Source organism: Triturus cristatus, chromosome 6 (assembly GCF_964204655.1).
Source record: "Triturus cristatus chromosome 6, aTriCri1.1, whole genome shotgun sequence".
NCBI classification, from domain to species: Eukaryota; Metazoa; Chordata; class Amphibia; order Caudata; family Salamandridae; genus Triturus; species Triturus cristatus.
Window position 1 is genome coordinate 1,739,643,504 of NC_140589.1, and position 16,990 is coordinate 1,739,660,493.

The window sequence follows — 16,990 nt, forward strand, 5'->3', positions numbered from 1 at the left end:
CTGGGTCCTTGGGGGCTCCCAAGTCAGGATGGTTGCAATCTTGGGTTTTAGAGGTGCCATCTGGCCACTCCCTACCTGGTGTCCTAAGTACACCACAGAACCCTGCCCAATCTGGCACTTACTGGCCCTGATTGTGAGGCCTGCTCTGCGCAGCGCCATCAACACTTCCCAGAGGTGGTGTAAGTGGTCCTCCCATGAGGAACTAAATACGGCAATGTCGTCCAGGTAGGCGGCACTGAAATCCTCCAGCCCAGCCAACACCTGGTTGACCAACCTCTGAAAGGTGGCAGGGGCATTCTTCATTCCAAAGGGCATCACACGGAACTGGTAGTGCCCATCGGGGGTGGAGAATGCTGACCTCTCCTTTGCCCCATCAGTTAAGGCGATCTGCCAGTACCCAGACGTTAGATCAAACGTACTGAGGTACCGGGCAGCCCCTAACCGATCTATGAGCTCATCAGCTCTGGGAATGGGGTGCGCGTCGGTCCTCGTGACCGAATTGAGACCTCGGTAGTCCACACAGAACCTAAGTTCTGGGGTGTCACCAGGCGCTGCAGCCTTTGGTACCAAGACCACGGGGCTGGACCAAGGGCTGCTAGAGGACTCAATTACCCCCAGGGCAAACATTTTGGAGACCTCCTCCTTAATGCAGGCCCTTACCCTGTCAGTCGCTCTGTAAGCCTTGTGCTTGACAGGAGGACTGTCCCCGGTGTCTACCTCATGGAGGCACCAGTCAGTGACACCAGGTACCAGGGAAAAAAAATCTGGAAATTGCCCCAACAGCTGGTGGCAATCTCTCTGCTGTTCTGGGGTCAGTGTGGTGGAGAGGACCACACCCTCCACTGACCCATCCTTCTCTCCTGCACACAGGAGGTCAGGAAGAGGCTCACTCTCCTCCTCCATCCCTGCATCTGTTGCAAGAAGCATTCCCACTTCAGACCTCTCAAAGTGGGGCTTTAGGCGATTCACATGCAGGACCCGCAGGGGGTTCCTGGGAGATTTAAAGTCCACCAAATAGGTAACTTGACTTTCGCTCCACCACCTCAAATGGACCGGTCCACTTATCTTGGAGCACACAGGGCTCCACTGGGGCCAGTACCCAAACCTTTTGACCAGGTTGAAACTCGACCAGAGTGGCATTCTGGTCGTGCCAACGTTTCATCTCCTCCTGGCTGGCTTCCAGATTTGCCTCAGCAATGTTTCTGAAACGCCGAGTTTGGTTCCTGAAGGCCAGGATGTAGCTAAACACATCCTGGGGAGGTTTCCTGGGAGATTGCTCCCAGCCTTCCTTGACCAAACTCAGAGGCCCTCTTACCGGATGGCCATAGAGCAGTTCAAAGGGACTGAACCCTAAGGACTTCTGTGGCACTTCACGGAATGCAAACAACAACAGGCATGGCAAGAGGACGTCCCACTTACGCCTCAGGGGCTCTTCTAGGCCCATGATCATGCCCTTCAAGGTCCGGTTGAATCTCTCAACCAGACCGTTACCCTGGGGGTGGTAAGGAGTGGTGAACTTGTAAGTCACCCCACACTCCTTCCACAGAGACTTCATATACTGGGAGATGAAGTTGGTCCCCCTGTTGCTCACCAGCTCTCTGGGGAACCCCACACGGGAGAAGATCCCCATCAGTGCACGTCCCACCACGGGGGCCGTCACTGTCCTGAGCGGGATGGCTTCAGGGTACCGGGTGGCATGGTCCACCAAGACCAGGATGTACCTGTTGCCCATGTCTGTCTTGGGGTCCAGAGGCCCCACAATGTCAATGCCCACTCGCTCGAATGGGGTGCTAACAACTGGGAAGGGTTGGAGTGGGGCTTTGATCTTCCCCCCACTCTTCCCACTTGCCTGGCAAGTCTCACAGGTCCTACAATACGTATCTGAACTCTTGCGCATCTGGGGCCAATAAAAGTGGGTGACCAGCCTTTCAAAGGTCTTGGTCTGCCCCAGATGTCCTGCCAATGGAATGTCATGAGCCAACCCCAGTAGGAAGGTTCTGAAGCACTCGGGTACCACCAGCACACGGGCTGACCCCGGCTCAGCAACCTTAGGCTCGCTATACAGGAGACTGTTCTCTCAATAAATCAGATGTGAACCGGACATATCACCTGCTGCCTGGGCTGCAGCCTGTTGCCGCATACCCTCAAGAGAGGGGCAAGTTCTCTGCTGTTCACAAAACTCCTCCCTGGTGGGCCCCCCTTCCTGCTGCCACTGGGTCAGCTCAGGCAGGTCCCCCAGGTCGGTACTCTGCTCCCCGGTAGGCTCCAGGGCATCCCCCTCAGGGTCTGCTCCCTCCTGGGCCGTGGGAACCAAGGGGGCCGGTTTCCCGCACCCCCTGCCCCCTCCCTCTAAGGCAGGGACCTGGGCCATATTCTCAGGCTCCAGGTCTTTTTCAACACTCTCTTTGACTGCCATGGACCGAGTGGTAGCACGTGCCCACTCAGGCAGTCCCAACATTTGCAAGTGAGCTCTCCTCTCCACTGTAGCCCACGGTGAGTTCTCTAAATCATTGCCCAACAGACAGTCCACAGGCATGGCGGACCTCACAGCCACCTGAAGAGTTCCTGAGACCCCCCCCCCCACTCAAAGGGAACCTGAGCCACCTCCCATTGGCTCTCTGTGTTGTCTGCAGACACTACTGGGTAGAATGCATGGGGCACAACCTGCTCTTTGGACACCAACCGGGAGCTGAGAGCAGTTACACTGGCTCCGGTGTCCCTCAGAGCCTCCACTCTATGGCCATTGATGGTTACCCACTGCCTGTATTTTTTAGTGTTATCAGGCAGTGCAGGCTTAGGAACCATTTCAAAGTCTCCTAGCGAGACAAGGGTCAATTCTACGGGATCCCACCCACCTTGGGCACCCATCTCCTCTTCCCCCAGGGCTACACTAGCAAGCTGGCGGGGCGGTGCACGGGGTGGTGCAGGAGTATCCCTTTGGGGACACTGGGGATCAAAGTACCTGTGGCCCACCTGGCCACACTTAAAACAAGTAGGGGGCCCCCTTGGAACAGGCCTACCTATTGGGGGCATTGGCTTCTTATCTTGGGGAGGCTGGGACACCACTGCCTGGTTCCCTTGGGAATTATCTTGGGGCCCTCGGTGGAACTCCCTTGGTTTACACCCCTGTCCCCCCCCACCTCTCTGCTGGGGACCCTGCCCACCTTTGGCGAAGTCTCCCACTGGACCCTTGCGAACCCGGGTGCTCACCCAGCGGTCCGCCTCCTCAGCAAGCTTCCTAGGGTTAGTCAGCTTGCAATCTATCAGATGCTGGCGTAGCTCAGGAAAACAGTTACTAGAAAAATGCTCCCATGCAATCAAATCATACAGTTGCTCAAAAGTTTCTACTTTGCTGCTTTACCCAGCGCTCCATTGCTCTGCCAAAAAAAGACACATATTCAACCCACGTGGTACCCTCTATCTTCTTGCAGGTTCTAAATCTCTGCCTGTACATTTCAGGGGTCAAACCATAGCGGGTAATCAAAGCTTCCTTCATGTGGGCATAAATCATCCTACTTTCTGGGGGTAGGTCCAACAAGGTATCCCTCCCCTCACTCACAAAGCGTCCCCACAACCCCGCTCCCCAATCCTTCTCAGGGACCCGGTGGGACACCATAGCTAATTCATAAGCGGCAAACCATTGCCCAATATCCTCACTTTTATGAAAATCCTTAATAACCTCTTTAGGTATATACACTCTACTCTCAGTATGCACTACTGGTATGCTTCCACCAGAGGGGGAGATCTCAATACTCTTGGCCTTAATCTCCAACTCCCTCAAAACTCTCTCATGTTCAAATTTCATCTTCATTATCTCAACTTCCAACTTCCTATTCTCTAGGTCTCTCTGACCATCCAATTTAAGCTTAGCCATCTCCATATTATGCCGCCTATCTCTCTCCCTGTCCTCCATCTCTTCAGGAGCCAGGCCCCTTGAGGACACACTAGTGCCCGGGCTGGAAACTGCTTTATCCCCTACCAAATCTACAATTTCGTCCTGCTGCTCTCCTGCATTCTCTCCCCCCTCCACAGGCCCTTCCATATTCCTAGGGGCATCCCTGGCTTCTAACCAGGCCTTCAGCGCCTTGTAATACTCTTCCCTTCTAGTGAGACCTGTGATAGGGACTGTGAAGCGTTTGCAAAAATATTTGAGCTGCTTGGCATTGTAGGTTTCTAATTTCTCTTCTTCCCAGGAGAGATCCTCAGAGGCATTGGATCTGGGCTTGCCCATTGTAGCAATAACTGGCAATAACGATCAAAAATAGAATAAAAAAAATCTCAAAAACGTACGTGGTTATGTTATGGTCTGCACTCACTAGTAGTGTACACTATAATTACTGTATGCAATCATAAATGCAAGTCCAGATCCTCACCGCTGACCACCAATGTTAGAAATGGGGGTCTCTAGTTGGCAATGGCTGGCCACTGTCCAAGTAGGGACCCTTCTTCCTAAGTCAGAGTAAGCAGCCTACACCCTTTGACAACCCCTGCTCAACCCTGTGGTAATGTAGCACGAGCAGCTAGGCTTATCTCAGAGGCAGTGTGTGAAGCATTTATGACCATACACAGTAATATAATGAGGAACACTACAAATGGACACCACTCAAGTAGTTATGAAAAATAGGTATTTTTATATAGACTTAATCACAAGACCAATAACAGTAAAAAATCCACAATACTATAAAAATAGAAGTACTTTAGAAATGCTGCAAGGAAAAATAGTTCAGGATGCACAAAATGATGTCTAGTTCAAGGCAGGGGTCTCTGCGACCCTTTTACTCACAAAGTATCTGGTTCCTGGAGCAAAGCAACAAAAATGTCGCTAAGGAGTTGTAGCGAGAAATTTCCTCACGCGAACCAGCGATGCGTTGAATCCTTACCGCAAGGGAGGATGATTCGCTGGGTTGCGGGCAGGACAAAGCGACAAACTTCCTCACGCTAAGCCGGTGATGCGATAAAATCCTTGCCGCGAAGGGAGGATAATGCACCGAGCCTGTTGCGTGTGCGATTCTGCTGCGTTGAAGAAAATGGCGCTCCGCGAGGGAGCGACGATCTGGATACGATGCGGGGAAAATGGCGAACGCTCGGCGTCCGCGCTGCGATGAGCTTGATGCGATGATTTGGGGTTAGCGAGCGCTTTGGGGCCCGCTAACAAACAATGCGACAATCCTCGGATAGCGGGCGTTTTCAGGCCCCCAGACAGGTGCTGCGACGATCTTCGGGGTTAGCGAGCACTCGGCGACAGCGGAGCGGCGATTTTCCTCACGCTCACCAGCTGCAGCGGCTCGCTAACAGGGGTTAGCGTCGATTTTCAGCGCTCTCTTCTCAACAGTAAATTAGAGGCTCTGGAACTCACAGGAGCCTCACCTGCCGATAGAAATCCTCGCTGGGAGGAAACAGGAGGCTGATGGTGGAGTCTGATGTGCCTGAGACTCCAGCAGGAGGCTAGCTCTCTTCTAGCCCTTGGGTAGTTGCTGTAGCTAAAATAAAAGTTCAATCCAAGTTTCTTTCCTCTTCTCTGGAGTCCAGTAGTAACAACTGCAGGCCAGTCCCAGAAACAGCACACAAGCACAAGGACAGTCCTTCTCCTGCAGATTCCTGTAGTCACATGGACAGAGGTTCTTCTTCTTGTTGTCCAGCAGCAATACAAATTGTAGGGGTTTGTGCACAAATATTTATACCCCCAAAGTCTTTGTTCTTAGGGGTCCCAAGTCTCTGAACCCAGCCAGAACCAGTTCTGCCCAAATATTTATACCCCCAAAGTCTTTGTTCTTAGGGGTCCCAAGTCTCTGAACCCAGCCAGAACCAGTTCTGCCCAGCCCTGGAGCACTTTGTTGATCAGGCTGCATCCTTCCTTTCAGAAAGAGGGGGTCTGCCTCAGACGCACAGTGGGAGGTGGAGCCAGCATTCACCTTGCCAGGCACAGCCCTATTCAAGTGCAGGAGCTACCCCTCCCCTCACACCAAGGAAGGTCGCTCTATTCAACCCAGGTCTGACTCAGCCTGCCCTGTCCCTCCAAAACCAGACAGTCAATACACATAATAGCAGAGCAAACTTGAAGGCTTAGGCAAGAAAGTACCTATACTCTAAAAGTGGTAGTTTCAAACACAGAATATAAAAATAACCTCCACTAAAAGATGTATTTTAATATTCTGAGCTCAGGCATACTAAATTAGTTTTTCTACCATGTTCTGTGGGTCAGTTAGGACTATAGAATGTAATAGCCCAGACCTCCCATTCTGGCCTATGGAGAACAGGTAGCCTTACAGTAGTGAAAAACGAAATTGGGTGTAATTCACTACTAGGACATGCTACATACAACAGGGCATGTCCTACCTTACACATACAATGCGCCCTATCATAAGGGGGGCTTACAGGATGCCAAGGGAAGGTTTATGGGCTGGGAAGTGGGTGGCAAGATGGCAGTTCTGGACTGCACGCAGACACTGCAGTGGCAGGTCTGAGACGCACTTTACAAGCTGCTTCTGTGGGTGGCACAAACCAGTGCTGCAGGCCCACCAGCAGAATTCGGTTTACCAGCCCTGGGCACACACAGGCCACGCTACTAGGGACTAACAGGTAAACCAAATAAGCCAATCATGGATGTACCAATTCATGTGTCATCTTTACAAAGGGAGCATTCGCGCTGTGGCACTGATTGGCAGTGGCACATCGCCCAGAGCATCTATAACCAGCAAAAACAGAGGAGACACAGCAAAAAAAGGAAGGGAGACTCACGCCGATGGTGCCAGGTCTAACACACACTAAACAATGAAGCATAAAAACAAGGTACAGTAAAGGGGGTGTGAATTCAAACCACAATCGAGTGCATGAGGAAGCACAGGTGGGCTGGAACTAGCACTTCTAAAGGAGCATCCACTCCTACAAGGTAATTGCAGTTCTCACAACACAGAAATTCAACCAAACGAGTAACAGTATTTTTGCAATATTATGTTGAACACTAAGAAAGTATATTCTATGGTTTTGCTTTCTATTACTATTTCACCTCTTTGCAAAAAGCTGAAAAGGTGCTATCATTAGAAACAGTTGGCAAAAAGGCCACTATAAAAAGTATATTTAACCACATCATGTAGTTGTCATATAAAATCTTGTATGGCAGCTTTCTAGGGTCTAAGCAGGCGTACTCAAATTTACCTTGGTGGACAGCATTTGTTGCTGAGCCTCAATTTGCTGTTGCTGGCGGGCAGCCATTTCCTGCAGTTCAGCTAATGTCATGTCCATTCGAGGGCTATTAACCTAAAAATAAAACATAAAATGTAAGAAAAATCTAATACAAAACTCATGCACTGGCATTTCAGTTCTCATAACTACCTGCCAATTCGAAAGCTAAAACCCTGATTTTAGATCATAAAATTGGCCTCTTACAATAATGGCAGAGTTGCTTTTCAGTAAATTCGGCAATTCAATGTCAATGTGTAATATTCACCTTTCTACTTTCACTGGTATAAAAATGTAAAACTACAATCCCAGAGCTACAAATCAGAATAAATAAATTTCAACCACAGACTAAATGAAACATCCATTCTTGTACATGGACTGAGGGGATAAGTGGAAGGTTTAGGGAGGAAAACTAAGACTACAGGGATGGAATATTTTCTTCTCCACCAGTGGTTAGCAGATACTTGTGAGCTGTGGCGGAGGGTAGGGGACAGTAGCGGAAGGGAATTAGTAATAAAAAATAAAACGTACCCGATAGTCGTCGCCAGCCGCCACCTCTCCACAGCAAGAACCAGGAACAGGAAGCACTCATGCTTCCAGATGCCCCCACCCAATCATGACGCTGTGGACAGCAGCGTCGAGATTGGTCTGAGCACCGTGGTTCGGCGCTCAGGGGGGCTGAGAGCCTGGGCATATTCTCTACCCAGGTTATAATGCAGCCTGGGTGGAGAACATGCAAAGTGCGCATGCCTGTTTGGCCAGCTGGAGATGGCTGGCCAAGCATGTGCACTTTAGGTTTAGCAATAGCCTCTCCTCCTCCCTCTGGTACAGGGTGCACAGCCCCGTCACGCCCTAACCTGGCGACAATGGGAATGAAAAAACTAAAATCATAACTTCAGTTATTTGTCCATTGCACTGCTTCAAAGCAGTGCGGGGAAGCTCCTCCGCCTTAGCGGAGGAGCCGCCGCTGCTTTTCAGCTGGAAAAGCAGCATTTGAGAAAGCGACTGATAAAGACTCTGCTCCCCATTCAGTTCAACATTTATGCAAACCTCTTAGAAGATCAGACCGGTTGGCGGTTGGGTCCTGTACGATGCAAATGACAAACTGTGCAATCAAGAACACTCAGCCTCCAACCTCCCAAAAGATACCTAAATAAAGTGACTACAGCAGGCCTGGCAACTCAAAGAATGTAAACATCTGGATGCAGCTGGACAGAGGGTGGGTGTTGGCATGGCCATTTCATGACATGCTGCAATCTCACAGGCACTGTAATAGGATGAAATAGAAGAACGTCTCCTAATCCTTCCCTTAAAATACATAAAGACATTGTTGCAGAAGAAAGACAAAACGATATTTAATACTGTTTTTTGCTGCATGGTAGACTCTGCTGGTTTTCAGATTAACATCTGAATTCATAATTCCGATTTGTACCCAGAAGTACATTTTAACTTTTAGATTTATCATTGGATGATCATTGATACACATGGCGCAAATGTACATACAGAGGGGCCTTATTGGACTCCTATTATTTACATAGCCAGTTTTACTGTTTTTTTTAAAACTTTCACTTGTGTACTCTAAAACAGATTTTAAAATGGGAAGGTAGTTTATAGTGCGCTTTATGACTGTTCAAGTGACCAGAGTTAAGACTTGAAATAAATCTACGTTTTATAAGAAATAAATAGTATCAGTAGTATATGTTTGGCTAATACTGAATTCGAAAATAACCTTTGGCAGAAAAGAGGGATGAGTTCTTGAGGATGTCTTCCTACAATGAAAGATGGTGTACAGTTTATCTGTACTAGGACACTTTGATGTGCTATGAAAGCAGCCAAATGTACCTTCAAAACCAAAATATGCTAGTCAGATTTTGCTAAATGAAGAAAAGGTAGCACCGTTTTCTCTCAACGGGTTTCCAGGTCAGCCTGCATCACATGAGAAAAGATGGAAAAGCTGCAAAAATTCTAATTTTCTTTAAGGATGTTCATGCAGCAATCTTATAGATTCAAACAGTGCAAGAATCAGGAGCAAGGCAATCCAGCCTATCAATGGAAATTTGGATAAATGATCTGGGCTCGCCTTCTGGCTAGAAGATCATGACTGGATGGAAGCCTCATGTGATGCAGAATGGAAGAGATGAAGAATTTGCTGATAGCTTGCATTGTCAAAGATTTGCTATCATGTTTTGAATGACAAGAATTGGAGTAAAAGTGAAAACAAATTACCTCAACCAACGTATCAAAAGAGCGTTGACTACTAGAATGAGGCTCAGATGCTTTACTTTCCTGTTGATGTAAAAATTTATAAGGTTGATGATCCTCTTGTAAGTCCTCAAACGTTAGAATGTTTCCTTGACTAGCCAACCGTGCACGTAAGGGTAGGTGAAAATACTTTAGTGTCTTAGAAAGACCGCTGGAATGCATTTTGAGAAGGCTTATGCAGCCTCTGTATACCCAATGTTCTTTCAGACTCTTGAATCACAGAAATAGAAGTCTCATCTCACACAGAGAGGAATATGAAAATGGAAGTCCTCTACATCAATGTTGCACACCTAGTCACCTTTGGATAAATGACAGTAGATCTGATAATGAGTAAGGCTCCTAAATCTTTTTCTTATGATTCATTTGTTAGGTTTTTTAAGGTCCAAATTTCTATTTTAGGCCTTTCTTTTGGACTAAGTCCCACCAGGCGTTCATGTCCAGTTTTGAACTTTCGACTGCATGCTTCTATAGGCCAGGTTGCACTTCCTGAACCAGTCTTGGCAGAAGCAAGGTCCTCAATTGTCTTTGGTGATTTTTTTAAATCACGCTGGAGGTGATTGGAAATCTCTCTCTCACACCAACCAGTGGCGACAAGATGAACAAAATGTTTCTCCAGCTGTAGACAGTGGTTAGTTTTCTTTACCACTGAAACTCTGGCATAGAAAAAAAAGTCACCTTTTCTGCTGTTTCAGGGAGAAGTTTAGCGGTTGCTACATTTCCTAATATGGGGTATGATTCAATGAACGGGGCATTGAGCACTTCTTTTTTTCCAGACCTGCGGACTGTGAAATTTCCAACTCATCTCAATTCTTCTTCATCACCGACACAGATTTTTGAATGATGGTTGAACTGATTGATACAAGGCACAGATGTTGTTACAAAACATGTCTTGAAATGCAGCTGCTCTCAAAATAGTCAGACGTTTGGCTGACTTTTCAGCTCACTGCATTTGTTCTCCTTTCTTCTGTTTTCTAAAGTTTTAATACTGAAGTGGCATACAGTCTATTCAACACAGACGAAGAATCTGGTGGAGGGTAATCATGGAGACCAAAAGTAGTTGAATCTGGTGCTCTGCATTTCTTCTCCACAGTCCTCTCTACAGATAATGAAGTTACAAATAGTACGCTCTAAAAGACAAAGAACCAAAAAGACCACTGATCTAACTTGCATCTTACAAAACCAATGCTATCTCACAGAAAAGAGAACCTGTTTCAAGGCAAAAACTGCCTCATTCAGGATATTTGTGACAATCGTGTATATTTTGTGCTCACCACTCTGAAGAGGTATAAGACTCAAGTGTGCACAAAGAGGAATAATTGAGGATAGATCCCTTTAAAGATATCAGTGTTTATCCTTTTACAGTCTGATGTGAGTCCATACTTACCCGTCAGAGAGGATCAGCCCTGGGCCTGTCTCCCCATGGTGTTTTCCGGAAGGTTGTTTCTCCAGATGGTGCTCCTTCCATCACTCTTCGGTGGCCAAACTTTCTTAAACCTCATCTGCATTGCACTAGATGTGACAGTTCCTTGGAGTTAGGTGGAAGAATGCAACGGGCAGGGAAGGCTAGGGTACATATGGAAGCTTCACTTGAGTGTTCAGGTGCTGTTCAGCATCATCCTCTGCGAAAGTCAAAGGCTTCGCAGAGACCAGAGAAAATGTTGCAAGTCTCTTTCAATATCTAATTTTCAATTTTGGTTTCCATACAACTACACTGAGGGCACAGACTGCAAAACGTTAAAAAAAACCTAAGGGATGTCAAGAGTAAGTAGTACCTTGACATAACATAAAACGAGTTTGAGACCTTTGAACTACAGTGCCTTGATATCCACCTCGAGCGACAGAGATGTAAAGTTAGGTTTGAGGGCCACGGAATGGGCCATACGTGTGCAAGACAAGAGACAAAAAAGATGATTCATGCTCCCTTACCCTGAGGTAAGAGACGGATGCAGATTTTCCCACCTCTTCATACTTGGCTTTAAAGCATACATCCTCATTTGCCCTCTGCATCTTATATTTCATCTCCAAACAGACTTTAAACCTCTCAGTTAAGTGTGAGTCAGGAAACATCTGTTAGACCAAGTGACATTGCGTAGTACGGGTGTAAATCAGAATAATACTGAAAAACCTTGGAGAATAAAAGCTTCTACTTTGTTCAAAAAGCTTAAAAAATAAAAGGGTAACATCCTAAGAGGTCATCTGAAATACAAAAAGAAATAGAACAGAGCTTCTAGTCAAAATTTGCTTTTCTGATGGCTGCTGTGTTCGGTGATCCCTGTATTTTTTGTTGGAGGTGCCTGGTGCTTTAACAACATCGATAAGCCACTTTCAAGCTCTTCCAACATTCGTGCTACACCACCATCTTTACACTAGAGTGCAGTACGCTCTAAAAGCCTACAAGGTGAGATCCTTTTGGGCACTCCAAAGAGCCACTGCTGCGCATCCACACAGCAGATGCCCGCAAGAAAGGCAAGTCCATCAGCACCCATATCCCACCCAGCACCAGGACATACAGTACTCTCCTATTAGACAGTTTGTTCGAAGTTCATTACTCCTCTGCAAAATTACACTCTTTAAACTCTCATGGCAATTCCATCTTAACTGCTCACCCTTTGCCACTGGAGTGCCACGTAAAAGGTTGTGTCAGTAGGCACACATTGAAAATCCCTTGGGTCCTCAATACACCAAATTCTGCTTTGAAATGTTATCTACTTCATATCCCGTTCTTTGCCTACATACAGTTTAGATCTATTTGACATTATTAAATCATACAACACCAATGTAGACTTTCTAACAGAAATATCAGCACCCGACATACCCAACTCTGTGCCACTGGGTTACACAACAAGACATCAAAACACCAGGAAAGCTTATGCAGCCTTAAATTTAGTACGTTTGTTCTATTAGAAGAGTTTAATATTCACTTTGATCCCACAGGCAACGCTCAAGCTAGCATTCTTATAAATTCATTACACATGCTAAGTTTGACAGTGCTGGTCTCAACCCCTACACATATCGCAGGACATAGTCTTGAACTTATTTTCACTAACAATCCAGACATTACAGTAGCCCAACCTCTCCTCCTTTATTTGGACAGCCTCACTGGCTATAGCTGAACCTCTTACCTTAAAAAACAGTACCGCACACTCACCAGGACATGGAATCGAATCAACGCCTCCATTTGTGTTCCCACCCTCAAAGACTCCCTCATTCCCCTAGTCATCCACTCCCTTCTGGGATTTTAGTGTAATTTAGTAGATGATACCGCCAGCTTTAAAAATTATCTTGTAACAGCAATAAACACTATGTTGCATTTAAAAACTAAACAATCCCATCAAATAGGCCTTTAAACCCCACGGTACTCATATTTTCTGAGCAACATCAAAAAAGGCAAAATTGTAGAAAAGACCTGGAGGTGTAATTAAGATCCCAAAGACAAACAAAGGTATCAAAAGGTGATAAAAAGACCATAAAGAGAAGAAAAAGTCTTTGCCTCCTTTTATGTTGACAAATTATCAGGAACTGCTCATTTCACTAAATAAATTTTCACCATTATAAAAGTCTGTAAGAAGAAAAGGTTGCTTTTCTTTTTCCTTTTCTCCTTCTTTGCCCGCAAAGTGTGTACAGTGCCCTGCTGGGTCCCTTGTGAGTACATTCTTACACTTTCACCTCCTGGTGGTGCACAGATGTCACTCTGACAGGTTTCCTCGCAGGTACAGCCTTTTTCCTTGACCCGTCCATATAGCCTTGTAGTTGTTGGCCCCCCCACTGATGCAATCATTTTTTCCTTTTATTTTTTTTTTTTATATTTTTTTTTAAGATGTACGTACATTATGAGGTCCTGAAGAGACCCCTTACTGCAAAGGGGATCAAAACGCCATCGACATAACTGAAAGCGAACCAATCACCAGCCCTTATGATTAAATAAGGAAGCTGTGTTCATTGTACATTGTTCTTGATAGACAATTGTTTTCCAACAATAGAAAAGTCAACTATTTCACAACATGTCACTATTTTAATAGGTTTCATGTTCACTGGGGACACTTCGCACTGTTTTTTGTACCTACTTTTGAAGGTCATATATATAAATAACCGTTGCAATTACCAAACATTGAGTGGTATATGGTTTCATTCTCCTTTGGACATCCATCTAACCCCCTGTTTCACTGCCATAGTGCTCACTTTAATTTATTATTAACTACATTATCCATTGTTTCTGTTAATATAATACTTACCCAGGTTCCTTGTGAGTAGTGTTTCCCTTGTCCCCTTTACACGACTTTTAGAGCAGTGGTTGCACCGTAAGGGAATTATTCTGTTTCAGGATTTCCCATTTACCCTATGCCAATATAGGGTGTCATTGTCTTTGGGTTACGATGTCCGAAGGAGACGCTCCACTATATACCGACAAATATATTGCTAAAATTATAAGTGGTCCATCGATATGTTCCACACAACCAAACAAATCCATAAGTCCAAAACAACAAATATTAGAAAAATTGGAAAAGGCCGAGAAAAAACATGTCCAGACAGAGCTTCATGCTCGAATGCTGACTGAGTATCTTAAGACACCCAATAGGAAAAAGGTGCCCTCCAGGTGCTTTAGGTCCAAGAGGAGGGGGAAAATAATCAAGAAAATAACCTCTAGACTGACCTATATTGCTTTACAATGCGACCTCAAGGGTTCAAGCTAAGCAACCAGCACAAAATAGAATCTCATGGGATAATTTCTGTACAAATAATCTGAGCACCTTTATTCATTATTATCTTTAAAACATGAATTAACCATACGTTGTATATCATACACAATTGTCCTGGTAGTCACATAACACAAGGATGTGTTGATACATTTAGATATCTGACATTATTGATATAAAGTAATGTTGTTAAACAATCAGTAAGTGTTAGAACACAGCTACATTTACTCACATAGTGATCGGTACTTCCTCTATAGTTATGTGATAAAGGAAGGACAATACATAAAATCTAAAAAACAATTGTCAACAAAAATACAATGAACACACCCCACATGCCTAAGAATGTTGTTTTGGTCCTGGGAAAGGTGGTGCAATTGTTAATCCCACCGGAACGCGCGTAGACCATCACTATATGGACGGAGAGTTCACACAGAGACGGACACAACAACCATGTTGAGCGTGGAATAATATCCGCTCACATCTGTCCCTGCTAAATTGTTTGGGATCTCCATAGGAGAATGTTTTGAGTCCTTGTATGAGTGTTAGTCTGCATGGGTTTATTTGAGGAGAGAATGTAGAAGAGAGGTGCAGTGTGGGGTGTGTTCATTGTATTTATTTGTTGACAAACAACTGTTGTTTTTTAGATTTTATGTATTGTCCTTCCTTTATCACATAACTATAGAGGAAGTACCGATCACTATGTGAGTAAACGTAGCTGTGTTCTAACACTTACTGATTGTTTAACAACATTACTTTATATCAATAATGTCAGATATCTAAATGTATCAACACATCCTTGTGTTATGTGACATCCAGGACAATTGTGTATGAAATACAACGTATGATTAATTCATGTTTTAAAGAAAATAATGAATAAAGATGCTCAGATTATTTGTACAGAAATTATCCCATGAGATTCTATTTTGTGCTGGTTGCTTAGCTTGAACCCTTGAGGTCGCATTGTAAAGCAATATAGGTCAGTCTAGAGGTTAATTTCTTGAGTATCTTAAAACAGGCATCATTCTGCAGGGATTACAAGTTAGGAATGCTCCTGACATCTTTCGCGAAGATCCGAAATTCAAGGGCAATTTTAGCCACATTTCTACTACCTGCTCATGCCACTGGACGGTGCTGGGAGTAGAAACGGCTGTGGATCACGCCAAGGCTGTATTAAAAGAAATTGAGGAACTTGAAAAGAAACTTCTAACAGGTGAAGGAGTAGTAGAAGCCAAGGCACTCCTGGATACATTGAACAAAACGATTGACAAGTTCAATACATTTGAGCGAAAGAAAAAGGTAAATAAGTTCACTAAGGACATCAAATACTTTACCAAAGAAAAGGCCTACCCCTATTTGAGAGAAGATTACTATACCACAATAGGCACACAGAAAAGGCAGAACACGTGGGGCAGATTCGGAAGGAATCTTCCCATCACATTCTCAGAATCATCAGGGGGCTCTGACGATTCAGACGCACAACCTGGACCAAGTCGCACAGATAACCACCCAGGTCAGCCTTTTTTAGAGAGAAGTGGCAAGGGCAAGACGTGGTATCAGTACCCAGCACAGCGCCAAATTCGGAGGAAAGATGACCAATGGGGTCCACAGCCTTACTAGACCAGGCAACACAGAGGACTGATATAATACCTATCTTTACTCTATCTCAATATTTACTATCCTCTGCTGAAGTTTCCTTATTAAGTAAGGGCTTGTCATTTGTGATCACTGAACAAACTAATTTCTTTAATTTGAAAACCAAGCTTTTTCAATTTTTTTCTAAGATTCAATTACGATTGTTCTTTAAAGATAGAGAAATTACACAGCAAGATTCAGTGACTGGCTTAAAACCTCCCTCTACTTTTTATCCCTCGAACTCAAGGATGCCACCAGAGTTAATAACCTTCGAAAAATTGGTTTTAAGTGGTCTAGATAACCTCAAAACTACTAAATTCTTTATACCTTATAACATCACCTTACAGGAGCGGCAAGCATTACTGACCCTTAAAAATGACAAAACCATAATCTTAAAACCTGCAGACAAAGGGGGTGGCATTGTTATCCAGGATCGCAAAGATTATGATGTGGAAATTTGCAAACAGATCAATGAGGAAAAGCACTATAAAAAACTAGCTACCAACCCACTAACAGAGATCAGAAAGGAGATTCTTAAAGTGACTACAGAGGGTAAGGAACAAGGCTATATTAGCAACAAAGAATTTGAGTTTTTAAATGCTGAAAACCCACTGACTCCCGTCCTCTATACCCTACCCAAGAGCCACAAGAGAATTACTTACCCTCCAGGACGCCCTAATCTATCAGGGTTTGGTTCAGCCCTAGAACCAATTGGAAGGTATATTGATTTCTTTATCAAAGATTTTGTTCCCACACAAGAAACCTATATGAGGGATAGTATGTACATGATCAATTTGGTAGATAGCATGCCCTACAATATTGAAACGGACTGGCTTGCCACTCTAGATATTTTATCACTGTATAACAATATACCACAGGAGGACAGCATCCTCATAATAGAGAAATTGCTGGAGACCAGAATAAGGCCAATGCAGGTCCCCACCAGCTTCATCATCTCCATGCTCAGGATTGCCCTTCTGTTTAAATACTTTGTATCTGACGGTACTTATTAACAACAATGTTCTGGGACTAGCATGGGAGCGGTCTTTGCACCAAATTTAGCTAACATCTAGATGGACTGCGTTGAACAGACTAATGCCTTGGCCACCACCAATATGTACCGCTCCAACATTAAATGCTGAAAGCGGTACATTGACAATATTTTTCTGATCTGGTCCGGTAAAGAGACTGATATCCATGAGTTCATAGTTCACCTCAACAAC

The 16,990-nt window shown here is 44.9% G+C and overlaps 1 protein-coding gene across 2 annotated transcripts in view; it reads right to left on the reverse strand.

Annotated features, from left to right (window-relative positions):
• TP53BP2 (tumor protein p53 binding protein 2) overlaps positions 1–16,990 on the reverse strand; it is a 322,660-nt gene that overhangs the window by 153,396 nt on the left and 152,274 nt on the right. For both annotated transcript variants that reach the window (XM_085612994.1, XM_085612995.1), the window contains exon 5: positions 7,156–7,257. In XM_085612994.1, coding sequence (XP_085469120.1) covers positions 7,156–7,257 — 102 coding nt within the window. The remainder of the gene's footprint in view (positions 1–7,155; positions 7,258–16,990) is intronic.